The sequence below is a fragment of the Lonchura striata genome, chromosome 3 (genome assembly GCF_050655825.1).
Source record: "Lonchura striata isolate lonStrDom1 chromosome 3, ASM5065582v1, whole genome shotgun sequence".
In the NCBI taxonomy this organism is placed as follows: domain Eukaryota; kingdom Metazoa; phylum Chordata; class Aves; order Passeriformes; family Estrildidae; genus Lonchura; species Lonchura striata.
The window spans coordinates 87,283,505-87,309,611 of NC_140705.1; the positions used below are offsets into that span (position 1 = coordinate 87,283,505).

At 49.3% G+C, this 26,107-nt stretch overlaps 2 protein-coding genes across 15 annotated transcripts; both read right to left on the minus strand.

Moving 5' to 3' along the window:
- Positions 1-2,387: 2,387 nt before the first annotated feature.
- BUB1 (BUB1 mitotic checkpoint serine/threonine kinase) lies at positions 2,388-14,679 on the minus strand. Of its 7 annotated transcripts, none has more exons than XR_014953890.1 (25): positions 14,540-14,679; positions 13,922-13,981; positions 13,655-13,799; positions 13,157-13,353; positions 12,627-12,667; positions 12,272-12,366; positions 11,917-11,963; positions 11,626-11,816; positions 11,315-11,460; positions 10,620-10,957; positions 9,951-10,003; positions 9,295-9,435; positions 8,373-8,468; positions 7,976-8,066; positions 7,531-7,606; positions 6,837-7,017; positions 6,293-6,371; positions 5,662-5,885; positions 5,170-5,310; positions 4,489-4,604; positions 3,681-3,842; positions 3,408-3,591; positions 3,145-3,322; positions 2,868-2,974; positions 2,388-2,690 (listed from the first exon to the last, which is right to left on the minus strand). XR_014953890.1 is itself a non-coding variant. In XM_085575701.1 (25 exons), exons 1-25 carry the CDS (start codon positions 14,584-14,586, stop codon positions 2,495-2,497), a joined length of 3,306 nt encoding a protein of 1,101 aa, XP_085431827.1. In that variant the 5' UTR covers positions 14,587-14,679; the 3' UTR covers positions 2,388-2,494. The 7 variants fall into 7 exon arrangements, 5 of the variants coding, with proteins under 5 accessions (XP_085431827.1, XP_085431826.1, XP_085431831.1 ...); XR_014953889.1 differs by having other exon boundaries at positions 11,312-11,460; XM_085575701.1 differs by having other exon boundaries at positions 3,408-3,565.
- On the minus strand, positions 14,608-26,021 carry LOC146767990 (two pore channel protein 2-like). 8 transcript variants are annotated; one of them, XR_014953892.1, is made up of 22 exons: positions 25,986-26,021; positions 25,807-25,889; positions 25,141-25,255; positions 23,938-24,066; positions 23,617-23,733; positions 22,793-22,911; positions 22,561-22,662; positions 21,804-21,930; positions 20,685-20,886; positions 19,808-19,952; positions 18,963-19,043; positions 18,563-18,748; positions 18,231-18,295; positions 17,881-17,968; positions 17,581-17,650; positions 17,458-17,497; positions 16,822-17,041; positions 16,624-16,714; positions 16,261-16,374; positions 15,685-15,803; positions 15,338-15,504; positions 14,608-15,089 (listed from the first exon to the last, which is right to left on the minus strand). XR_014953892.1 is itself a non-coding variant. In XM_085575712.1 (21 exons), the coding sequence occupies exons 1-21, from the start codon at positions 26,004-26,006 to the stop codon at positions 15,000-15,002; spliced, it is 2,427 nt and encodes an 808-aa protein (XP_085431838.1). In that variant the 5' UTR covers positions 26,007-26,021; the 3' UTR covers positions 14,608-14,999. The 8 variants fall into 8 exon arrangements, 6 of the variants coding, with proteins under 6 accessions (XP_085431838.1, XP_085431837.1, XP_085431840.1 ...); XR_014953891.1 differs by lacking the exon at positions 15,338-15,504; XM_085575712.1 differs by lacking the exon at positions 17,458-17,497 and having other exon boundaries at positions 15,338-15,480.
- Positions 26,022-26,107: the final 86 nt, after the last annotated feature.

Sequence of the window (26,107 nt, forward strand, 5' to 3'; positions counted from 1 at the left end):
AGCCGTCTCAGAGGAATTTGCACCAAAGCCGATCCCAAAGGTCCTTCATTTTTGGCACTGTGGGAACAGATTGAAGGAGGGAGAGTTGAAACCTGCCCCTCAACACTGCCTCAGGCCCTGCAGCATCCATCCCCAGCTCCCCAGGAATGCTGTTTAGGAATGCCTCATCCCAGCCCTCCTATACACCCACCAGCATCCATTTGCAGGGAGCTTTCCCATGTCCCACATGGAAATGAGGAGGGAGAAAGGAGAGGGTTAGAGGAGGATGGAGGGGATCCTATGCTGTTGCAGCACTCCAGTTGTGGCATCTCCCACCCAGCCTTCCCTCTGTGCCATCACAGAATCACTTAGGTTGGAAATGCCCTCCCAGATCATGGAGCCCAGTCCAACCCCAGCAGGTTGTCCCTGCCACTGAGAAGTGGGCAGGGAGGAGGTTAGGGCAAAGAAGATGGGGCCTGGCTGGCAGGAACAGACTCTTCACAGTGCCATGAAAACCCCCAGGGAAAACCACCCCCAAGCCCTCCTCCCCGCCCAGCGGGTGCTCATCAAACCCCTTCTGATCTGAACAAAGCACCAACGGAAAAAAATGACACCTTGCTCTCCTTTTCCTCCAACCATCATGATAAATGTTACTTCACTCGTGCTGCCAATTAAAAACGAGTTTGAGCCTCAAGCACGAGACTGTCTGAGCCAGCTAGGCTTGGAGCCTGACCTTTACAATGCTCCCAATTTCAAACATCAACCCAAAATCAAATCCTTTGTCATCAGCATGGGGGTGCTTGAACAGCAAAGGTTGGATAGAGATAAGAACAGGTGGGTTTTGTTAGATAAATGTATATTTTAGTTTAAAAAACCCCTAAACCCTCTCTGGGGGATCTCCACAGATTCACAGTGGTGACAGTGACGTGGTGGTGAATCAAGCAACAAGAACGGTCCCATTGTGACCAGAGTAGTCCCTGGGCTGGGCAGGAGGTGGCACTTGGATTCCCTGCTGCCACCAGTGAATTTGGGACCTGCTAATGTATATTTAAAGTTATTTATTGTTCCTAATAAGGGAAGTGACATCACCACAGGTGACCCCAAGGAGGGGGACCAGGACTGCTGCTTCATTGGTGTGTGCCTGACTAATTACTGAGGTGGCTGCAGCTTTCAACAGCCTCACACTTTATCCTTGTTAATGCCTTCAAAGCCAAAATTAAGAATTGTGGCCAGGAATTGCAGGGAGGTGGCAGCAGAAAGGGTTTGACCGGGGCTGAGTGGTGATGAGCCACCACCAACAAGGGATGGAGGAGCTGGGAAGAGAGCCTCAGACCCCAGCAGGGGGGCCCAGCTTGATGGGAGAGGGTGAAAGATGAGTAAACCTGGGTTTTCTGTAGAAGAAAAGGCAGAGCCACCCACCCACACACCAGGAAATCTCTCCTCTCCCGTGTGGGTGGTGGAGGCCCCAAGATGAGTTATCTCTAAAGGGCAACTCTGGGGATGCCTCGAGATCTTTATGGGCATGGAGCCAGCACGTGCCAGTGAGGAAATACCACCCTGCCAGGTGGGCCCTGGGCTTCACTCTTGGGTTTTTTAACGGCTTGGTTTAAATCAAGTGCAACAGCAGAACCTCCACCCCACCTCATCAGTCCCCTGATCCATTTTTACCCCTCGTGGGATGGTTTTAACCTTTCTCCTCCCTGCTTCTCATGGGATGATGGTGGGATGGGGACAGGAGCAGGTGGCTTGGACAGGGGGCTGTTTTTAAGGATGTTTAATGGAAAATAACACCATTTTTAAGGGCAAAGCTGCAGCTAAAAGCTCCATCGTGCTCATAATGCTCTGAAAAGTGGTCCTTCATATATCCCTCTGCATTATATGAGGAACTAAAAATATATAATTTACAATATAGATCTAAAAACTTAAGCCTGGCAGAGATTTTGGCCTGGCCAGAGAACAGCTGGCTCTGGCTCAGCTCATTAAAAAAATACAACTAAGGGGAGAAAGGGAACAAAAAAAGCCACCCCAGCATCCAATGTTTATGTTTCCACCAGCTCCAAGGTTGCTCCAGCTGATCTGCCTCCTGGTGCGACTCACTCCAAGTCAGGAACCAGCTGCTTCAGATCAAAGCCCAAGGCTTTTCCATGTGCCACAGGAAGCAGGCTGGAGGAATCCCAGAGGTTCTGCCATCAGGGCAGGGAGAGGAGCCCCAGCTGTAGGGAGAACAGCAGCCCCCTAGGAGAACCAACACATTCTAGCCCTTCCTGACCATCCCAGGCTGTACCAGGTGCCTAGGCTCACCATGGTTTCCTAGCTGAACAACTTACACCCATTGCCTCCCCAACCAATTAACAACTCAGTTTAGCGTATTTTTACCCCCAAAAAGCACAGAAAGATGTAAGCCATCATTGCTGAAGTCAACCTCAAACCAATTTATTATTTGAAACCAAATTATTAAAAAAATATTCCACATCCATAAAACCCCAAGTCCTTGGAAATTGTGCAGACTCATCCCTTATTTCCGTGAGCGTTTGTGCTCGATGAGCAACACAACAAGTCTGTTACGAAGGAACTTTATTTCCTTAGCGTAGGACCTGCAAAATAAATCCTTGAGCTTCTGGCACAGGATTCTGAGGGAAGGCAGGTTGTGGCAGCTGGGAATGTTCAGCAAGCTCTCAAAGAACTCTTTCCACAGCTCAGCATTGGCAAGCCTGCAAAAAGGGACAAAAAAGCATCAAAAAAAGCACTAAATTCAGCTGTTAAAATACTTGTTTTTACTCTGCTCCCAGTTAGGAAAACTGCGACAGAACCTGACCTGAGCAATGTGGTACCAACATGGATTTCTAGGAAATCTAGGCACAGATTTGGGGAATATTCTGGACACCCACCTCTTGAAGGTTCCCTCAGGCTTCCAGACGCCATTGTCATTCTTGAGGCGCATGTAGGTCCCAAAGAGCAGGCAGTACACGGTAGCTGCAATCCCAAAGTAGTCTGTCTAAACCAAAACCACACCAATTTTGTGTCAAAAAGAGCTGTCACCCAGAGCACTAAAAATGAGCTGAAAACACCCCATGGAGGGGGAGAGGCTCTGCAAGAGGCTTCAACTCTGGTAGAGTCCAGTTGTTCAGTGTGCCATAAGCTCTGAGATTCCAGGCCGTCCCTTACCTGGTAGTTCCATGGTTTGTTGGTCAGCATTTCCACACACTGGAACCCAGATGTTTCACACCTGGCAGTGAAGGCTGTTCCCTCGGGGAAGAGCTTCATGTCGATGCTTTGGCCCAGGTCAATGAGGGTCAGGCCGTGGCAGAGCCCATCGATATCACACGTGTTGTTTTCCAGGAACCTTCAAACAGGACAAGAAACACCCCACACCTCAGTGTCTCCTGGCTCCCATATGGCGACATCTGGTGACAACAGGAGACACTTGCCTTTCTCCCAGGATGAAATTGTCAGGTTTGATGTCCCCATGGATGATTTTGCAGCTGTGCAGTTCCTCCACCATGTGAAGGATTTTGACAGCAAAGTAGATGACAAGGGCTTGGGGCATCACCTTCTCTGGGAGCTTCTTGTAAATGTTGACGGCATTCTGGAAGCCAGAGACACACAGCATGGCTTAAGGAAGAACACAGAAGGTAAATCAAGCGGAGGAAACGCTTCCCTAAGAGCAGAGATGCTCCAGAACAGAAGCTAGTGGCACTCACGAGCAGCGTTCCGTAGTTGTGGAGCTCCCCCACCAAAACGCTGCCGTTGGAGAAGAAATGGGCGGAATAAAAGTGGATGTAGAGGTGGTGCATGCTGGGGCTCAGCCTCTCCACCAGCTGGGTTGCAATGTAGAACTCCCAGGGGTTGGCAGGTTTCTGGACCTGGAAGAAAGAAGGGGATTTCCTGGGAAAATCTGGGAGCAGTAAAAGCTGGAGTTCCTCTCAGGTTGGGCTTTGTTGTTGGTTTTTCATGACAGATCAGGCATCTTCCCTCTTGAACTTATTCCAGAATGGTTTGGTTTGGGAGGGAACTGAAAAAATGATCCAGACCCATCTTCCATCCCCTGCCACAGGACACTTTCCACTATCCCAGGTTGCTCCAAGCCCTGTCCATCCTGGTTGTGGACACTTCCAGGGATCCAGGGGCAGCCACACCTTCTCTGGGCAACCTGTGCCAGGGCCTCACCACCCTCATAGCAATTAACCTCAGTTGATAAATTCCATGATGAATCCTCTCAAATCAAGACTTCAATCCCATGCCACAATTCCACACACTCCTTGTGAATCGCTGATGCTCCAAAGAAAGCATAAATCACCTTTTTCTCCTGAAAAAGTTTCACTTCAGGGGTTAAAGAGGGGCTTTATTTTTTCCTGAAGGACTAAATGATGGAGAGAAATCAAAGATCCACAAAAAGGTCCTGAGGTAGATATGACATGGAAAGGCCAAAGATGTGTGTGAATCCACCCAGGGGGTGGGTCAGACTCCAGAATTATTCCAGGAGACCTGCTGTGGCCCAACACCACTGACCTTGAATATCACTTTCTGATTATTCTGAGGGTTACTGGCATCCAGGATGGAAGCTTGATAGACTTGGGCAAAAGCTCCTTCTCCAACCAAGCAGTCCACATGGAATGAGGTGGAACCTTTAAAAGATTAACATTAAATCCTGCTTCCCAACTCCACAGAGGAAAACCAGGAAAAAAAAGAGAAAATCACCAGCCCATATGAATTATTTAATCTTAGATCAAGTCTTTCCCTACAAATCTCTTCCTGCTAGGAACAGGAGAGAGCAGGAGTGCTGGACGTGCCACACACTCAACCCCAGTGTTTCTATTTTTGCCTGACCCCCTGGAAGCAGTCAAATTCCAAAGGGCATGGCCTGAAAAGTAAATACTAATGTTTAAGTCCCACAGGGATGTTGCAATCCCTGTCCTACAGCTTTTGTTGACATGGGCCCGCTGCTGTTCCACACAAAGCTGGAGAGCTGTGGCCCAGTTTACAGGGAGAACTGGGAAAAATGCCACATCCAAAAGGCTCATGCTAAAAAAGGCAAACAAGCCAACCCCAGGCCCAATTTCCAGCCTGAGGCTGAGATAATCTGGAGATATACACACACAAGGAAGCTGAATTCCCACATACTTCCGAAAAGTTCTCCTAGAAAAAGCTTCAAGAAATGCTTGGCAGTGATAAGTTTGAAGGAGCTCTTACCCAGTGAGAGTTCAGTCTTCACTTTGATGAATGGAAGGGGAGATTTCCACTCGAAGTAGTTGGTGTAGGTGTGGAGTGGCTTTGGAAGTTCTGACAAGAATTTGCCAATCAATTCCTTGTCCCAGGGGTTCTCAACAAGGACTTCATGGAAAAAAGGGAAGTGTTTAAGCTCTGGGTGTCATTCCAAGGAGGTAACACAAACTTGGGCTTGAGAAAGCATCACTAATTGAAAGAAAATAATAAACCAAAACCTCCAGGAGGGATAAGGATGTGTGAAGTATTCCTTGATTTTGATACTCCAGCTTTTGCATCTGCCCAGAAATCCAGAGCTTCCCAAAGTGCACTCTGGAGTATCCATGGCAATGTGCAATCCAGGTACGACCCATACTCATCCCTCCTCACATCCCTCACAGGAATTATGGAATTGCTCCCTCCAGTGCACAAAGCACAGCCCTTGGAATCCAGAGAGAAAAAACAGGGAGTGCTGTGTACCGGCAGGTCTCCCGCTCCTGGCTGTCCTGTCGTGCTCGGCTCCACAGAGCATCTCCTGGGAACATCTATCCACCCCAAGGCAGGAGGAATGTCCAGTTCTGCTTTGAGCTGTCTGCTCGTGCAGTGGTTGGGAAGCAGCTGCAGCAATTCCTTGGATTCCAGTCCCTTGTTTCAAGACATTACCATGAAGCCCTCTCTGTTCTGGGATGTGTTCAAGAACTGGGCTACAGATTTAAACAAAATATTATTAATTGTTAATAATGTTATAATAGTACTTGATTATTAACCTTCTGCACTGGGGGTCTGGGACCTTTAGGGAACAAAAATGTGTCAAATGGCACCACGGCCAACATGGAGGTAATAAAATTGAATTTTCTTAAGAAAATTAGATTTGGTCAAGTAATTTTACCCATTCCCTAGTAATTCTCAAATCCACCAAGAGAAGAAAACAGTGGATTTTCAGCCAGTTAATTTTTAATTTCCATGGGGCAGAACTTAAATATTGGGGAAATTTTTGAGGCATGGTCACCAAACCCAGGTTTGTTTACCCCCAGAGTGCTGGGATGAGTGCTGGGCAGAGCCAGGCTGATGCAGTGGAAAACCTTGGGAAACTTACATTGGAGAAGCATACCTTGACTTCTTGGGCTTTGGCTGCCTGTGCAGTTCTCCAGAGAATTCCAAATTCATTTGGGGCAAATTTTCCTTACAGGCTGAACAAAGGGAACAAGAGCAAATCAAGGTTCATTTCACCAAAAGCAGGAAAATTTGGAGTATTCTCACACAACAGCTCTGAAAGCTGCTGCCACAAAAACCAGAACTCAAAGCCTCATTTCAAATATCTAAGTTAAATAACAGCTGGGTTTCTCCAGGAAGAATATTCCGAGATTTAAAAGGGGCAGAGCAGCATAAAGGTGCTCCAGATGGGATTCAGGCGATGTTTGGATATTCCCAACCCCATGGAATGGTTCACAACAGCAGTTGGACACACAAAGCCTCTCTTGTCTCTCACCACCTCCTCTTATCCCAGTTAAAAATTTTTGGAGAGCTTATGAGCTGCTGTTTCATAGAGTGGCAGCAGTGAGAGCCACACATAGGTGGGATTTGGATTTGGGCAGAAATGGAGTAATGAGGCATCAAATTCAATTTTTTTCCACACAAAATATTCCTTATTTTACCTCTGTCCTCCAAAGGGGGCTGGGAAGGAGCTGCCAGGTAATTAAAGGGTGTGGACATGAGCTGGGCAGCTCGGGCAAAATCCCTGGTGTTGTCTGGACTAGGAGCCAGGGCTTTGTTGCTGCAGGGGCCATTCCACACCGTGTAATCATCCCACAGGAATTCTATGGTCCCTGTTTCTTCCTAGGCAGGAAAAAAATTTCAAGATTTAAAATGAAACCATAAAAATTACCCCGAAATATAAACAAACCCCCATGTTTCCACAGCTTTAGACTGGGTCTGAATTTTGGTAATAGTCAAAGCCACAGCAAAATGCAGACCACCAGAAACTGCTGTTAGAGCCTGGAAAAGCCAATCCCATGGAAAGGGATCTCTTCTATCCCAGTTCTGTCCGTCTCCTTGGCTACGGAAGCTGCAAAGTGGCTGCAGGAAGATGAAATGCCTCTTCTTCCCTCAAACTGATGCCAACTCCACACATTTGAGAGGTGGAGTTCTCCATTAATTTTATGTCACTCAACAATCAATAAAGCTCATTCTGTTGGCAAGGAATGGGAAAAGGTATCCAGCCTTCAGCAGGCATCATTCCTATGAATATTATGGGATTGGGATAGAGCAGAGCTGAATCCACCCACTCTGGTAACCCTCCTAAGTACATAACCCACTTCCAAGGCTAATCCCTGCAGCATCACCACTCACTTTTGCTGCACAGTCAGTCAAGGGATGTTCTCCAAAAGTTCTGGGCTCCTCTGGTTTGTTCTTGTGCTGTGGGATCCTGAAAAATGATCCAAAAAGTTTAGAACAACTTTCCAGTTTAGGAGCTTTCCAGGCACGCTGGTCACAACAAAGATTGGTTTGTTTTAACTTTAATTTTTAATTTTAAGAGCCTCATTTGCAGCAACCTGGACAAGCAGCAGCAGCTCAGATTCTGCAGGGAATGAAGCCTCCCAAGCACTGTCCAAACAAGGAAGTTGTGTAATCCCAGAGCAGCAACTCCTGCTCTTCTCATGGCACTCCAGGCAGCTGCCACCAGTTGTATCCGAGCCAGTCCTGGCACAGCCACAGCAAGGTCCCATAGAATGGGATTGATTTTTTCCATGATTTTTATGGAGCTGAGCTCAGCTGCTCCTCTTCCCCTCCTTACCTGCCATTCTCCTTCTCCTCCTCATCCTCAAAAATGGCAAATGCAGGAGTGGCGGGGGCAACAATGCTAGTTTTCAAACATTCACCAGGCTCTGAAAATAAAAGATAACCCCTGTTATCTTCACCCAAAGACTATTTACACAGCCACATTCTCCCCCGTCTCAAGGCACGTGATGCTCAGGTTTCCATCCAGCTGCACCTGCAGAATTCCCACTCCAATCAACTCTTGGAAAGAAGATTTTTCCAGCCCAACCCCAGATGTAAAATCTCTCTCAGCTCACTCTTGTAAAGATCCTGAGTTTCAGTCCAGCTCAACTCTTACAGCAAGGGCTGGTGGGAGGCGTCAATGGGAAATAAAGGATGGAATTCCAGGGACAGGGAAAATAAAGAGCACACACCACTTTTTCTGCAAAAGGCTTCAAATTGTTCTTGACTGTCTTCCAGGGGAGATGGCTCAGGCAAGAAAGGTGTTTGGAACATGTCCATGAGAACACCTAAAAAAGAAAAAAATAATAAAGGAATAAATCTCCCAAGAAAAGAAATTTTCAGAGGTTCTTCCATTGTGTAGCAGCCAAATCAAATGCCAATTAATATTCTTGTAATTTATCAGCAGCCAATAACCAATTATTCCTCCCTCTTACATTTAAACACCTCAAACAACCAATCAGACACATGAAGGGCCAATTTGGCCAACACACACTTGGTCATGGTCCTTTTTATCTTTTTATTCCCTATCCAAGGAAGATTCCAAGTTTTGTAAGGGAGCAAATTCTCCTTTAATTTCTCAGATTTTTGGAAAACTTAGATATTTGTAGGACTGATGAATGCCACAGGCTTTTTCTTTTTTTTTTTTTTTTTTTTTTTTTTTTTTTTTTTTTTTTGTGTGTGTGTTTTTGTTTGTTTGGGTTTTTGTTTGTTTGTTTGGTTTTTGTTGTTGTTTTTTTTTCATTTTTATTCAGCTCAGCATCAAGCAGAACTGATTGTGAACTTCCAAATTAGTGTGGTTTAGGTCTTCAAATTCCAAACAGGACTCCCTGAAAAAGCAGCTCAGACAACACACTCCCAAGAAGCCTGGCAGTGATTTATCCAGGAATTGATGGGATGTGGCTGCTGGGATGTTGTTAAAACATCAATAACTGGTCAGAAGTTTTGGGTCACCCAGATAATGCCAACAGACAATTAATGATTTAATGTTATTTTCCTCTTTGAATGGTGCACGTGCCCATCCCCAAACTGCTCCCTTGGATAGAAAAGGCTTCACTATTTCCAGGAAAGATCCCATGGTCTCCAGGGGAAGGAAAATTTTATTCTAGACCTTACCCAAGGCTTCCTTCGTGTGGACTGTGGGTGATGGCTGCACCTTGAAGGGCGTTGTTGTTCCCATTGCTCCTCCCAGTGAGGTGTTGGGGGTGGCTTGGGAAGCATTTGCATAGGCAAAGGAGGAATTCCCAACTCTGGAGGCTGGAAAACACAACAGCAAGACCACTCCTGAAGGAGCCTGGGATTGTTTATGAGCATTCCAGCAAAATATTAGTGAGGGAAGTAAACGAAAGGAGCAGCAGCGACGCAGAATTTGGGGAAAGATTTTGTCTTGTTCAGAGATTTGTGTGGCAGATTCCCAAGGGAGGCTGCCCTGGAGAGCAAGAGGGACCTGGGACAGCTGGGTGGCTTCCAAGGAATCTATCTGCAATTCCCAGGAATGCTCTATCCTGACGAAGAAAGTGAAGCAGGAAGCCAGCAAGGACAAACAGTGATTCCCAACCATGCTCCAAAAGGAATTGCTCAGAACATTGGAACAGGGACTGGATCCATGTTCCATGGAAGGGATAGAGAGACCCTGCACAGACATGCAGGGATGGAGGTTGGGAAGTCAAGAAGCTTTGCCAGGGTTGGAACTGGTGTCCACACGCAGTTAATGATTCCCAGCTGGGAACAGCCACACCAATTGCATCAGTCCCCATCCAAAGGTTCCTTACCTTCCTTCACATTCACAGCAGGAGTTAATCCAGTGGATCCCTTGTTAGGGGACCTTCAGAAGAAAGAGTCACAACATTACCTTGGAATAAAAGCTATTTAAATACCATTTTAATTTCTATTTTAATGAAGTGAGAGGTCCTTTAATACAGATCACTCTGGAAAGTTTCTGCTACAGCTGCCAATAACCTGGGCAGAGGCAGAGGCAGCAGAGTCCTTCAGAAAGCTCTCCTTGGACACAGTTTGCCTCTAAGGAATTCCGGAATATGAGTGAATAATTGTTCCCACCTTGGCCAAGTCCAATGAGCCACCCTTGCTTTCTCCCTCTCCACCCCCACCCCTGATTTTGTGGCCAAGTCCCACAGCAAAAGTGGAGGAGAAAATACCAGCACTTTTTATCTTTCTCTGGAGACCCTGGAGTGGGATCTACAGGAGCAAAGCACTTCCTGGGTTTGATTCCAGGCATTACACCAAATTTCCTCTTACTGCAACTAAACTACAGGGTAAACGGAATTAAACATGGCCATAAGGACCAAGTTTGATCTAAGTTTAATAAACAGTGGCTTCAGGTCAGGTATTTTCTTCCAGAAGGGGAAGAAAGGCTTATTTTTAGCTAATTCTCAGTGTGGACCCCGAGGACACAACAGCAGAGGAGGAGCCTGCACACTCACAGTTGTCCTGCACTCTGAGGCAGAGCTGGGTCAGGACGAGCCCGTTCCTGAGCTGGAGCAGCACTGAAGGCAGGGTGCAGCAAACTGTTCTGGAGCTCCCCAGGCTCTGCCCGAGCTCCAGCCGGGTCCTTCTCCTCCGGTGTTTCCCAGGGGGAGGTGGCTGGGATGTGGTTGCCAAGGGGCTTTGCTGGCTGCAGGGTGGGAGCAGTTGCTGGTGGTGCCTGGAACTGGGGCTGCTCAGGCACCAGAGCTTGGCCCTTTGGCACATCCAGCCCTGGAGCAGGTGCCATCCAGTTCGCTGGGATGTCAGATGTGCTGGGCCTCACAGGTGGGGTCACCTTTAGGGATGAGGAATGTTCTGTGACACCCAAATTCCCTCCCAGATGCAGCCATTCCCATTTTCTCAACTAGCTCCACATGACCAGAATGCAACAGAATCTTTAGGTTCCCCCAAGTACAACCATTCCCATTTTTCCCATTAGCTCCACGCGCCCAGAACTCAAGAGAACTTCTAGCTGCATCTCAAACTAAACTGTGGAGAAGCAAAGCCACAGTTCAGGGTAAAACCTTTAAAATCTGGGTGTTGCCAGTTGTGCCAGGTTTCCACACTGGTATTGCCCTCCTACAGCACAGTTGGATTTTGTGGGATAAGCCCATGCAGAGTGTTTCTGTCCATCCCAGAACCCACTCACCACCCTCTGGTACGGCTCAACTGTTGGTTCCAGTCTCGTTCCCTCCAGGCTTCTGGAGAGCTGGGTGAGCTGGTCCAGTTTCTGCTGCAGGGCTTGGAGTTCCAGGACTGCCGATTCCTTTTTCCTCATGGAGTCTTTCTGCTCCTCCTCTAAGGAGAAAACAATGAGATTAAATGAATACACATGGTCTTATGACGTGCTGTGCCTCCTGTACCGTCAGGAGAGATACCACTAATGTGGCATTGCAAAGAGGAGCCCAGGGGATGAGCTCAACCAGGAAGCAGCCATCTGGAGAGCTGGAAAAAGGAGGATACCCAGTGCCTGCTGCTTCCTGAGGAGCTCGTATTTCCTGAAGTATCTCTTGGCCCTCAGCTCCTCAAAGGAGAGCTCGGAGCCCTCGCACAGGAGCAGGTTCTTGTCGTACATCGGGACCTGCTCCCACCCAGCAGCCCCCGATGACGGCTTGGGCGCAACCTCGGACTTGGAGATGTAGGTGACGTAGTTCCTGTGAGGGAAAGAGAGGGAAGGGCCAGGGTTGGGGGATTTATCCCAGGAGAGAGCTCGTTGTCTCAGTGGCACTTGGAAAGGACCACCCAACCACTTACACTTCTTTTCCAGCAGCACAGGATTGAGAGTCAGCAGCATCTAGACCCTAAAGCAGGGAAATAAAACACCAAAAAAAAAAAATTAAATTAAGTTCAAGCAGTACAACTGGCACAGAGTCCACTGCTAATATTATTCCTGTGATTCTGGGAATGTGTCAGGCCACTGAGTGTGACCCAGTGCTTCCCAGATGAGACATTCCTATGGAGATGTGATGCTTGCAGCAGGAAAACAAGAGCAATATCACCTCAGTATCAGTTTTGAGATACACCAGATACAGTCAGTCTACCCTATTCAGCCAAGCTTACCAACCTAAACTCTACATGAAACATCTTTCCCAAATAATTCGTCATTTACCTGAGTTTTGCAGAGATTAGGACTTAAGCCACCTTTTGGAGGAGCCATTTGATTTGCAGCATGAGAAGTCTGAAGTGGTTTTACAACAGCAGTGTCTGGGACAGAAAATATAATGTAAGTATTTTCTACTTATTGAGTAAAAATTGTTTGCTCCTTTGTGAATTTTGATTAACTTGAAGCACTGAAAAATTAATAACTTGTTTTGAATACGTTATCCTTAAGAATTTTTCACGTAAAGAGGGAAAATAAAGAGACTTCTACAGGGAATTTGTTTCTTTCACTGACGAAACTCACTCATTGAGGTAAAAAATTCATTTAGAGGAGCTACAGATCAAACACGACTCTTCATCCTCACCTTGCGAAGGAGGATTCCAAGGATCATACCTCTGCAGGGAGCTAAATTGCAAAAAAACTCTATTATTACCACAAAATCACCTGTCCCTCACCCTTCCCCACTTCCCAGTAGTCTTGGATTTCCTTGTACAATCATTCCATGAAAGCATGATTTTTACTGCATATGGACATCTCCACAGCTGCAAAACAAAAAGCCTTCAAGAGGCAGCAGGAGAACAGAACTGGGTATTTGTTTTATATTACAGGGTATTTGTTTTATATTACAATTTACTTTGGTTTTTTGCATTTAGCTTCCCAGACTTAAATAGTTAAACTCTAAGATTCAGCTCAAGGATCATCAGCTTCACTCTGGGATATTTTTTTTTAATATACATCCCAAAACACCTAATAAATATTCAACAGCAAAGAAACATTATTAAGTTTAAACCTCCCTTTAAACAAAATAAGCACACTGAAAAAATAAACTGCCGGATGCTACCCATGGTTAATTATGAGCACTGAGTAAATGAGTAGAAGAGGCCTCAGCATTACCAGTGGAGCTGTTGCAGGCTCTCCTGGGGCTGTGCCTGGTTGAGAAGCCCTTTTTGGAGCACAGCTGCTGCTCCCTGCACGTTGCCCTCCTTCAGCAGCAGCTGAGCCCAGGCCAGGTAGAAATCCGAAGTCTTGGCTCCAATTCCCTGCCCGTGCAGGTACTCAAAGTACTGGCACGGGGAAGATATGAACTCTGCCTGCACAACACAAATGCACAAAGCCATCAGCACTTCCAAGAACATCAAAGGGAGTTGCAGACAAAAAACATTAGAATTTCTTAGTCATCACAATAGAAAATTATAGTTTTCTGAGGATAAGAGAGGTTAAGGCAAATTTCTCCAAGCTACACAGGTTAAAAAACACACTTCTGCTTTTTTCTGATCCTCCTGTCCTGCAGAGGATCAGAATTCCTGAGGCCTCCCGCACCTCCCAGAGCTCTTTGCAGTTCCAGAATAAATTAGGATAATTTAATTCCCAGAAAACGGTAGCCGTACCCACCAGCTTAACACAGTAGCTCACAAATCGCAGGTCCTGATGGTACCTCTTGTCGCTCACGAACACCTGCACCAGCTTCTCCAGGAGCCCAGGCCAGCAGGTCTGCTTCTCTTGGAGAGGGAGACATCCCTCTGCCCACTGCAGGTACCTGGAGGCGTTCCGGAGTCAGCTCCCACCCACGGAAGGGACAGCTCCCGGACAGGGATGCGCCAGGGAAGGGGCGACACCCAAACCGGGGATGGGGCATCCCGGGCCAGGGCCAACGCTCACCTGTCCCACGGCTCCAGCGGGTCGGGCCCTCGGTAATTCCGGATCTGAGCCTCGTAATTCCTGCAGGGAAAAGACCGGCAGAGTGGGAAGCGCCCGCGGTATGGGGTGGAGGCTCTGCCACCCCCACGGCCCCGCGTGGCCACGGCACCCGCGCCTCTCCGGGGGCCGGAGCAGCCCGAGCTCCCGCCGCCCGGGCCCCGGCTGTCCCGAGCTCCCGCCGCCCGAGCCCCGGCTGTCCCGAGCTCCCGCCGCCCGGGCCCCGGCTGTCCCGCTCCCCGCTCACCACCGGGACTCGGCCATGCCGCCCGCCCCAACCGCTCCCGCCGCTTCAAACTGGCCGCGCGCGGCCCCACGCCGCTCCCCATTGGCCAGCCCTCGGCCCGCACTGCATTCTCATTGGCCAGCCCTCGGCCCGCACTGCATTCCCCATTGGCCTTTAGCCCCATCAATCACGCAAGAAGCAGTTCCCGCCGCGGGCGCTGGGCGGCGCCCCGGGACACGGCCGGGGCCAAAAGCGGGATAAAAGCAGGAATTGGGGAAAGGCTGGAAAGGAAAGGCAGCGCGCGGCCCCGGAGATGAGAGCGGCCCCCACTCCTCACCCGCCTCCTCGCGTCCCACCTCCGAGCCCTGCACGTTATCGTGGAGCAGCCGCAACCCTCTCCCATCGTTAACTTGGAGATAATCCATCGTTTTTACAAACTGCTGATTTTATTGTACTGAAGAGCTGCTTCATTCAGCGTACAGCGGTCCATAGCTGCATATAAAAGTACTGCGATACAATTCCAGTTACAAGAAGTAGTTATTCCATAACATACTGCCCACGGCACGGTCCCTATCCGGGCACAGCCGGATCCTCTGACTCCTCCCTGCATTCTAGACGTTTATATGAGACTTTACATGAGATAAAGCTCCTTTAGAGGGCAAAGCTGTTTGTTCCCACCACGTAACCCGGGCCACACGCTTGGGAGCAGCCAGGGAGCACCTGGACAGCCGGGAATCGGCTCCATTCCCTGATCCGCCCGTCACGCCGCACTCTCGGAACTCGGGCTCCTGGGAACAGCCGAGGTGGGGGACAAGTTTAGGATCTCTTCAAAGGAAGGACCGTCATCCTCCAGGGGTATCTCTGCCTCGAACATGCGCTGGAGCAGAGCATCCACTGTCCTGTATCCTGAAGGGACAAAAAAATGCCCTATAAGCACCAGATGTGCTCCTCTGGATACCTTAAAGGCCCATGGTTTAAAATGGGAAAGAAAATCGCCCAAATTGCACTCCCTGCTTTTCCATCCCATCTACTTTAAGTACTCTGACCCCTTCTTGAAGATAAGGCCATTATTTGGGATTTTAAATCCTTCTATTCACACACAATGGAAATCTGAGGTACTGCAAGAAAGCCAGGAGAAGGATGGAAACAGTCACCGAGCCAGAGGAAAGAAGGATACAGTCATCCCGTGATCCAAGGCAGCAGGAATGCAAAGCCCACAGAGGAAGGAGAAAGGAAAACAGGTGTCTTGGCACAGCAGGACCTCGGCCACCAAGGCAGTGTCTCCAGAGGGAGGTTACTGAAGACAACGAACACAGAAGAGCTAAGGTGGGAGAGAAGATACCACAGAAGTAAAAACAAACATCAAATGTCCACAGCTGTCTCAAATTTTCCAGGTGGGGTTTAGCTGCTTTTATAGCCCCAAGGGAGCAGCAGGGATTTGGAGCTTCCCCAGGAACATCTAGGAACCTTGGGCCTGGACACCCTGGAGGATCACACTTACGTTTGGAGGCAATTTTGAACACCAGCCCTTTGCTCTGTGGCTTTGTTCCACCTTCCCCAGCAAACTCATGCTCTGCACTCTCCAAGTTGTCAAGGAGCTGTTCATGCTGGAGCTCATCCCTGCACAGCAAGGGCCAGGAATTACCCTGGGAAGGGGTCACATCCCACCCTGGGAACCCGGCAGTGATGGGTTCTCAGTGGGGCAGGACAAGCACCAGCCAAAGGGTTATTTTCCAGCATCTTTCCTGTCCTCTGGGCTGGAATGCCCAACTGGAAGAGCCACAGGAGGCAGCAAAGCCAACACCAGTGGCTTCTACTGGCACCTAAGCCAGCAGAGGAGCCAGAACTTCAAGACAGGGAAGAGGAATTTCCATTTTTCAGGAAGATGAGCCAGAACTTTGTGACAAGGAAGGGGAATGTCAGCTCACACCTCGACACAGAGGGTGGTTTTCCCTCGACACAGAGGGTGGTTTTCCCTCGACACAGAGGGTGGTTTTCCCTCGACACAGAGGGTGGTTTTCCCTCATCAGTGGTGCCAAATTTGCCACATCCAGCTTGGGTACATTTGGGATCTTACTCTTGAACTCCCACTCCCAGCTCCTGGATTTTCTGCTCGATGGCAGTTTCCACATCACTCTTCTCCAGGGAGTACTCCACAAAGAAAGCTTCCAAGATGAATGACACAAAGATACTGAAAGAAACAACAAGCAGAACTGAGACAGAATTTCCTCACTGGCACTGCCTGTATCAGCATGCCCAGGCTTATTTCCCAGTGCTCCATCCCCTCCAGGTCAGAGCAGCACCCGGTGGGGACAAGAATGCAGCAGATCCCACATCCCACCTGTCTCCAGTGGGTGACCCCAGGACCCACCAACAGTACCCTGACAGGGACAGATCCCCTTTTCATCTAAAGCAGAGGAAATAATCCCAAAAAACATACTTGACAATGATGATCACCATCACAATGTGGAAGGTGATGAAGTAGAGCTTGGCAGGCTGAGCTGTGACGCTGGCAAATCCATTGGCAAAGAGTAGAGTGGGAGTTAAGGGAAAAGAGGAAAGGAGGAGCTGAGGAAAGAACCAGAAACCCAAAACATTTCCCAAGAATCCAGCTGGGAATGTGCACCACAAAGGATATCGTGCCACTGGTTGACCACAGTGAGCTCCATGAGGACGATGAAGGATGAGGCGAAGTCATTGAAGTTGTTCTTGCAGTACTTCCCACGGGCAAACAAGGAATCCTTGAGAGCTGGATTCCCACATTCCAGGGCGTAAGGAGCATTTGAATTGGCTGGGAAGGACTGGATCTTCCCGTGGAATATCTCCATGCCAATGATAGCAAACACACAATACACAACCTGGGAAGAGAAACCCCATCACCTGCTTCTCCAGCAAGCTGCAAGCCCCAGGGCAAGCTCAGCATCCCAGCAGGTTTTCCAGTTTCCACAGGCACAGCAAGGGGCTGGAGGGCAGCACAGACTCCAAGAGCCCTAAGTCACCCAACAGCAATCACCAAGCAGGAATAATTAGCCAAGAACTACAAATACATGTATAGGAAATATTCCCAAATCACAACAGAAGCTCATTTTAGGAAATCATCTGAAATCCAGGTTTCTCATTCAGCCTCTTCCCCAAACCATGATTTAATTCCTTATGATGCAAAGCCCAGGCTGCCAGAACACTCCATGGATCCAAGGAGGACATCCTGATCCAGGAAAAAGCAGGAATGCAGCCCTTCACTTGCAGAATAGCCATGATTCAAATGGATACTTACAGTTCCAAGGGCCTGCCATCCAGGGAATTGCATTTATTCCCTTGGAAACAGCATGAGTATGAGATTTAAGACACACTTCCGTGAAACTGGAGTGCTTTGAGCCAAGACACCAGGATTTCTTACCAGAGTGAGCCCACCAAAAGTCAGCATGGTCGGGACAATGTTTATCAGGGTGTTCATGATGACCTGGAACCTACAGAGAGCCCACACTGGTTATTGTCACACCCTGGCCACCCATGCTCCCCACATCCCCAAAGAAAGCCTCCAGAGAGGCAGCCACTGGGCTCATCCCAGGCAGGCTGGGACAAGGCCTTGGGATGCTTTGTGGGGTGGCCATGGTCAGTGCTGGGCACACAGAGCACCTCCTCTGGCACAGAACTACCCCTGCCCAAAAACCATCTCCCATCCCATTTTCTTCCTCACCTCTGAATGCTGTCAACAATCCGGATCAGCCTGAGGACTCTTAGGATGAACACAATGTCCAGGATCTGCTGGCTGTTGTACTTCATGGCTGAAAAAAGAACAAACATATTTTTATTATGAAAATAAAGGGAAGTGTGTAGATAAAATTCTTTCATTTGTTATTATTGTGTTCTTGTTAAACACTATAACAGGGAGCTAAAAGGGAAAAAAGAGGATGACTGGGTTAGTTCTTAGAAACCCTCCAGAAACTCCTTGTCTGGTCACAAAGCCTCTCAAGCCTGAGGTGCTGGCAGAAGGTGGGGAGGACACCAAAATTCCCAAGGCATGCAGGCTGCTCAAGCTGCACTTACTGGACTTGAGGGTGGCATTGAGAATCGTTGCAGTCAGGGCAGCAAAGATGATAAGAGTATCAAACCTGGCATGAGGGAAGGCACTGCTGTTAGATTTTGGGGGACAGGGACAGGAGTGGGGTTTAAACAAGGAGTGACCCCTGCTCCTCTCACATCAGGCCCAGGCAGCCCTGGGTCAGCTCAGACTATGGGCACATGGGAGAGCTTTGTCACAACTCCTGATCCATCTTAAACACACCTGGCTGGCACAGGAGTTTGGAGCCTTTCAGTCCTTGAGGAGCCGAGCACAGCACTCACCACATTCCACACAAACTTCCAGAACTCCCACTCACCAGTTCCAGAACTGGGTTTTGCCAAAGAACTCCCTGGGTTCGTAAGTGTAGACCTTCAGGAGGATCTCGATCATGTACAGAGCAAGGAACACCCACTCTGCATAGGAAATGTAGGGGCTTTCTTCATCCAGAGCAATGAAGACAGCATTTACCAGGATGATGGCATCGTAAGTCCAAACAAAAGCCCTGCAAGAACCAAGAGAGATCAGTCTGCAGCTCCCAAGAAGGTCAAAGTCACACAGTTACTTTGGAAGCTCTTTGCCTCCTCTCTCAAAAATTCTTTACCCATCAGTTCTCTTCAAACCTGAGAATTTGGGGGAGTCACTGAAGAGTTTAGTTTTGCTGTTGAAGTCCAACACAGAATTTGGTTAACAGGTCCAGGGAAGTGATTTTTCCCCACCTGTTCAGTACTGGTGAGGCCACGCTTGGAGGTGCTGGGGGAGGAACCAGGGTCAGCTGGGCTTCCTGGTACAAGAGAGGCCTGAACACACAGAGCTGGTGCATTAAAGGGTCACAGAACTGACAGAATGACAGACAGTGCAATGTGATGCGTTGGAGAGCTAGGATAGTCCAGCCTGACAGGGAGAAGGGTCAGGACCAGCACCTGTGCATAAATACCTGATGGGAAGGTGCAGGGAAGATGGAGCCAGACTCTTCTCAGTGACATGCAGTGGAAACACAAGAGGCAAGGGGCACAAGTTGAAGTACAGGAACTTCCACTTAAAGAAGTTGCTTGGGTTTTTTTAACCAGGGGTGATCAAGCATTGGGAGGGGTTGCAGAGAGGTTATGGAGCCTCCATGCTCTGGGGATACTCTAGACCAGTTAGGATAGCCCTGAGTACCCTACTGTGGCTGACCTTGCTTGGAGCAGGGGATTCCACTAGCCCATACCTAGATGTTCCTTGCAACCTATTTTGGGATTCTGGGAAAGCCCAGAGGTGAAAGAGAGCTCTAGGGAACTCCAGAACTCCCAGGGCTGATGAGGCAGCAGGACACAGCTCTGCAGCACAGACTGCTGAGGTAGGAGCAGATCTAAGTGCAGCACTTTGGTCCTGCATGGCAAGACACAAAGCACAGCCTGATGTCAGCAAAACCCGGCTCAGACAGCGGGGGCTTACCCACAGCCACAGCTGGTTCCTCCACACTGACCAAGGCATGCCAGGAGCAGTAGCAGAGCCCCTGAGGGCTCCGTCTGTCCTCCCCAGCAGCACATCCAGGTGAGCCCTGGGCCCTGGCAGAGCTCACCTGTGCCTCACAACGCGGCGCAGGAGCCAGCTGGGTGCAGATCCGTACATGGCCGGCGCCCAGCGCGCCAGGGGGTGCTGGCGGATCTTCAGCGTCACCACCTGAATGTTGAGCAGGTCCGCCAGCTGCACGAAGGACTTCTTGTCTGCAGCAGAGGGTCAGTGTCAGCTTAAGCTCATGGCAAACTAACAGTGTCTGCTAAACGCAAATCCAAGCCCACAGGAGTGGCAGCCATCTGGACTCGGTCTCTGCTCCCAGCAAAGTCAATCCCAGAGTGGTATCCAACACAACAGGCTGAACTTGGAATTCAAGCAGCTTCTCTGCCCCAGTCCTGGGGAATTGGCTCAAGCCAGGGGCCAACAACCACCACAGAAGGATTCAGAACACAGAAACTGACTTATCTCTCCCAATACTCCCACTCCAGAGGACTGTGTGGGGAGCCACATTGCATCTGATAACAAGGACTGATAATTCATCCTCTACTGACAACAGAAGGTCCCACGTGCCATGGAGAGTTTGGCCTGATGTCAAATGGCCATGAAGGGCCACTCACAGCGTGTGCGACATGGGCTATAGCACAGGCAGCAAGAACAACCTTTTGGGACCTCAGGAATCTGGAGAGAAACAGGGAGAGGGACCCAGAGACCCCATTCCTGAAGGTGCTCAAGGAATGACTGTAATGGTACTCGGTGCTCTGAGCTGGGTGACAAAGGTGGGGAACAGGCATAGGTTGGACTCTATCTTGGAAGTCTTTTCCAACCTCAATGACTGTGATTCTGAGTCCCTCTGGGTCCATTACAGATTAAAAATCCCAATGCCAAGCCCCTTGAAGGATCAGGGTCCTGGCCCCGGCCCCTCCCCAGTCCCCACTGCTCACCTATGAACCCTTTCTGCTCATCATCTGAGATGCGGAGCAGCAGCTCCCGGTGGGAATTGCTGGTGTCAGGAGCCACCAGCTTGACCAGCTGCTTCCACCGGGCTTCCCGAACCACAAACTGCTCTCCCTCCTCTTCCTTCAGGAGGTTGAAGGCCTCGATCATCTTGCGGCGCTTCATGTAGGCGAGTTTGCGGATCTCGTTCTAGAGAGAGCGCTGGGAGTCAGGCAGCTCCAGGTGCCCTTCTACCCTTCTTTAACAAATAAACTCATTTTCACAGCACACAGATGCACGAAGAGACCCAGGGGAATGACACTGGGCACAAAGCACAGCATAGTTAGTGGGGGGGTGGGGTGAGAAATGGTGTTTAACAGACAGCTGTGGGTTCTCCACACCGAGCTCTGGAAGGATCAACAGATTGCTGGATGCTGGGACAACACTGAAAAACCGGAAGGAAAGACAAAGGGTAGTGTCAGACAGGAAGGAGGTGACAAAGATCATGGGATCTGCATGGCCACAGAAGCAAAGAGGATGTGTCCACACATGCTTCCCCATCCACAAGTGAATCCTGCTGAGATCAGGGGTGGGGATCCTCTTCTGCACATGACTGTGAGTAGAGGGACATCCGCACTCTGCTTTCTGAGAAAGATCCTACCCCCTCATGGGATCACCCAGGAATTCTCAGCTCTCCTCCTTTGGTCACAAGTCCCAAACTGCCCCTACCCAGTTTGGGTAGAACAAAAATTCTCATTTACTCAGACATCCCATTTCGAGTTCCCTCGCTCTAAGAGCACATGCAAAGATGCTGTGCAAAAACAATTCTCTGCATGGAGACAGCATTCCTGAGCTACAACTAAGCCTCCAAGATAATGCAGAATGTGTTCCTTATCTGAAGATAAGAACATTGAACATGAAGATAAGAACCATAGAACATTTAATTCAATGCCAAGAGCAGAGCTCCCAACAACCCCATGATATGAAAAGTGGATCTGTGCTTGATGTTTGCAGAACACCAAAGGCAAGAAGCTGTTTCCCCTTCTCAAAGCTTTCCAAGGGAAAGACAGAGGTTCCTGACAGAGAACAGCAGGAAGCCACTGGTCACAAGCCCCTCCAGGCATTACCTTCAGGTGTTTCTTGTAGTTGTTGTAGACCACAGCCAGGAAGAGAGACATGAAGATGTAAGTGTTGACAATGACAAAGGCAATGAAGAACAGGGCATACCAGGAGCTGAAGTCAAACGCTGGCATCCTAGAGAAGGGGAGAGGGATTGCTGCCTGCCAGACTGACAAAAGTGAGTCCATGAGAAAACAGACTGCCACAAGGATTTCCAAGCGCTGTTTTGGACTGCCAGATCAAACTTGTCAAATAAAAGCTAAAAACTGCATTAGTTCAGTTAGCAAACACTTCTCCTCTGCTGGGTTTCCATCCTGGCTTGTCAGGCCCTGACTGAGGGTGTGCAGAAAACAGCACAGAGATGAAATCTCTGCCAGTGCAGCCAAATTTAAGAGCAGACATGAGGCAATGCCTCAGTCATATGCTATTTTTTGGCCTCAGAGCCTTGCTGCACTCAAATCTGCTTTTCCACTTGCTCTAGGACAAGCTGCATTTTATTTCTCAGTTTAAATTCCCAGGGTCGCTGTACCACCACAGTTGTACTCAAGATATTTCCATCACATAGATGACCGAGCCTTTCCTCCCTGTCCTACTCCTGACAGCACCTTCCCAGCACAAACTACAATGGAAACCCAGAAGACATAGGGATGAAAAGCCCAACATCCACAGAATTTTAACTTTGCTGTGCAAATTAGAGGCTGCGCAGAGAGCCCTGAGAACATTGTGAGAGGAAGAGATCTGATCATCTACACATGACAGCCATACATGACATCTGGGCTGTTTGCAGTTGTCACCAGCACGTAGAGGTCAAACACAATCTCCAGGTAGTTTCTGAAGTAGGGCAAGCCTTCTGCTGTCTGGAGATTCCTAGGAGGAAGAGGAGAGCCTGAAGTTAAGCACTGGGATCACAGCTCCTGCAACAGGAGCAGTGCTTGCATTCCCTAGGAATTGTTTGGAGTCTGCCCAGAGTATCCAGGAGCAAAGGAAGTATCCACACCTCTCTCCAAACAGCTTCAAGGCCATGAGGGAGAACATGAGGAGGCTGAACATGAAGAGCAGGAAGACGTAGGTGATCTCTGGCAGCGTGTTGCGGATGCTGCGGAAAGCCCTCCGGATCTGCCAGGGACAAGGGAAGTGTTCAGAGGCAATGTGGCACCCCTTTTTTCCCCTCACCATCCCACCTGGATCAAACCCCTACAACTGGGGTGCGAGAGTCCCAGGCCTCTCCTCCTTGTTCTTCAGGGGGATCCTAGAAGGAAAGGCCCTACCTACACATCACAGTGAACTCAGGAGCCAAGGGACAGAGGGTCCCAGGGCACTGCTGAGGTGTTCTTTGCTGCAGGGAACCAGTCAGGGACAGAAATCCATCACTCCAGGCCACAAAGCACATGCTCTGAGCCCAGATGTTGAGCTGCTCCCTCCCCCAGGCCTCCACATCACAGTTTATTAATTTGTAAGTCAGGACCAGACCAGTCTTGGGCAGCAGGACAAAGATCTCTCCATGCTGAGAGGAATCAGAGTCCAAATCTGGACTACAGGTTTGAGAACACCGTGACACTTGTTTACCCAGGAGACTTCCAGAAATCAGTAACCTGGTCCCTGACTCAGGGAGAAACACGGGGTTTTTTTCTCTGGTACTGTGTGAATCCACCCTTTTGCTCACCTCAAATTATTGCTTCAGGCCACTTCTGAAACAAACCCTTTCTCACAGGACCCTAAATTCTGCCATAAAACCTTCCTGCTACATCCCTGGAATTGTGGAAAGCAGCAGGCTGTCTGAAAAAACAGGACCCTGGACATCCCACTGGACCTTTTCTGTACCTGGCGACTCTCTGCGAAGTTGATGAGGAAGATGGGCCTCACAATCCTTGACCATCGGATGCTCCTCACATCATACAGCCTGAGGATCCCATATATGGCCAAGTCTGTCAGGGATAACTGTAGGAGAAAGAAGGAAAGCTCCCAGAAGAAACGCTGGAATGTGCCTAGATAGTGACGTGTTTGTTGATACAGGAGAGGTGCACACACGACAGGTTTGTGAAAGTTGGTTGGTTTGGCCTTGGCTCATGTATGCCAGGTCTGGGATCCCAGGAAAATAACATGAGGGGGGGAAAAAAAACACCTCCCCTGGGCCCAACTCACCAGGATTGCCACCATGATGCAGATGTTCTTGGTGTCCTTCCAGAACACGTTGTGCAGGGTGACTTTGGCAAAGTGTGTCAGTCGACCGAGGAACACCAGAAGGCACAACACCTCCAGCACTGATGTGGCCTGCAGAGAGAGCAGGGCTCAGCCAGCACAACCAGGAGCAGCAATATTCCTTTTTGCATAATAAAAAACAGGCAGAGCAATATTTTCAGGCTTTCTTTTACAGAATTCCCTGCCACAGGCAGGTTAAAGCCAGCAAGTCTGTGTTTGCTCTAGGATTCAGGGAGTACATCTTCCACAATCACACTGGTGCAGGACAAATAAAAAGGTTGCAGAAAAGTTGGGCTGAAGTAAAACTAGGCTTCTAATTTCACACATGAGGACTGGACTTGAGTCCTAAAGAAGGCTGGAACTGGTCTCTGAGATGGAGAACAGCAACATGACTTTGACCACAGTCACATGGGCCATCGCTGGGGGCCACAATGGCTTCTACAGTCCCTGCCAGCTCCTGTGCCTTTTTTGTACCCATTTCAAACAGATCACAGAATTATAAGATCACAGAATCATTTGGGTTGAAGGGTACCATAAAGATGACCCCATGCCACGGGCAGGGACACTTTCCCATAACCCCAGTTGCTCCAAGCCCTGTCCAGCCTGGTCTGGAACACTTCCAAGGATCCAGGGGCAGCCACAGGCTCTCTGGCAAACCTGTGCCAGGGATTCACCACCCTCACAAGGGACAATGTCTTTCCAATATCCCATCTAATCTTGCCCTCTTGCAGTGGGAAGCCATTCCCCCTTGTCCTGGCACTCCAGGCCCTTGGAAATAGCCTTTCTCCATCTTTCTTGTTGGCCATTTCAAGTACTGGAAGAGCCAATTAGGTCACTCTGAAGGTTCTCCAGGCTGAACAACCCCAATTCCTTCAGCTTTTCCTCACAGCAGACCTGTTCTATCCCTCTGATCAACTTGGTCATCTCTTCTAGACTCACTCGAACTTTCCATGCTCTTCCTGTGCTGGTCCTGACCTAGAGCTGGATGCAGGATTCCAGGTAGGGTCTCACCAGAGCAGAGGATCAAAGATACCCGCAAAAACATCACCATCCACTGTCTCTTGGCATCTCTGACAGCCACTTTGAAGCAAGAGGTCCTTGCTGGCTCCAGCAGCTGCATTTGCTGCTCCTACACCACAAACTCACCAGAAAGGGGAGCGGATACACAGCAGGTTCCTCAAAAAGGGCAAGGGAGAGGTTGAGGAAGATGAAGAAGTAGGTGGCTGTTCGCATCATCCAGTGGTTATAGAGGTGATAAAGCCTGGAGGAAGAAGGCACAGGCACCATAAATAAAGGCTACAGGGCACATCCCCAGAGCACCACCAAATGTGCCCTGGAAGAACAGCACTTGCTGTCCCAAACAAACATTTCTGCCAGCAAGGAATTTGGTAATTTGTTTCCAAATCAGTCTCAGAGCTGATAGATACTATACTGTCTTTCAGAGTAGGATTAAATAACAGAATATTTATTATAGTAAACAAAAAATATTTAACTTGGTTCTTCCACTCCAGCACCTTCCACATAGCTGAAGGCTGACCAAGCCTCCCACACTCTTCATTCCCACAGAGGCTTAGAAGACTTCATGTTAGTTTTATTTTCTACCCTCCAGCAAGCCGCAACTTTTTAATGCCATTTCCCATCCTCAACAAACAGATGCACTGAGCCCCGTTTTAAGCATTTCAGCTTAAGCCAAATTTTTGGCACCCCACCCATCCACCCCTCTTAGCATTCCCGACTTTTTCTGGCTGTTGGTGTTTGACCACAGCTGTGGTTGGCTCTCCACAGGTGTGGTTGGGGCGCACGCCTCCTTACCTGACAGCCTCCGGAGAGGTCTTAAAAGGAATATTCCTGTTGTACTGTGCATCGGAGACAAACGCTGCTGCCAGCAGGAGATCCTGGGGAAAACACAAGACAGCGCGTCAGGAGCTTCGGGGAAGCTCCGCGGAGTGACTGAGGGGGAAGGAGAAGGGGACGCGGCGCCCCGGCGCTACCTGCGCCGCCGCCTCGGCCATGGCGCGGGCGGACGCGGCACCTCCCCGGCCCCGCCGCCTTTAACGGGGCCGGTCCCGCCCCCGCGGCGGCGGAAGCGGGAGGCGGGGCCGGGCTCGGGAGC

Excerpts from the sequence above, each read along its gene's own strand:
- BUB1 (XM_085575700.1), bottom strand. The coding sequence starts at position 14,586 with ATGGGAGAGGGTTGCGGCTGCTCCACGATAACGTGCAGGGCTCGGAG. Across the intron at positions 7,607-7,975 it reads GAGGAGAAGGAGAATGGCAG|GATCCCACAGCACAAGAACA; the intron begins GTAAGGAGGGGA and ends ATCATTTTTCAG. Across the intron at positions 2,975-3,144 it reads ACAAACCATGGAACTACCAG|ACAGACTACTTTGGGATTGC; the intron begins GTAAGGGACGGC and ends GTTTTGGTTTAG.
- LOC146767990 (XM_085575711.1), bottom strand. The coding sequence starts at position 26,006 with ATGGCCGAGGCGGCGGCGCAG. Across the intron at positions 18,296-18,562 it reads AAAACCCAGTTCTGGAACTG|GTTTGATACTCTTATCATCT; the intron begins GTGAGTGGGAGT and ends CCCTCATGCCAG. Across the intron at positions 15,090-15,337 it reads TCCTTCTTTCCTCTGGCTCG|GATACAGGACAGTGGATGCT; the intron begins GTGACTGTTTCC and ends TTGTCCCTTCAG.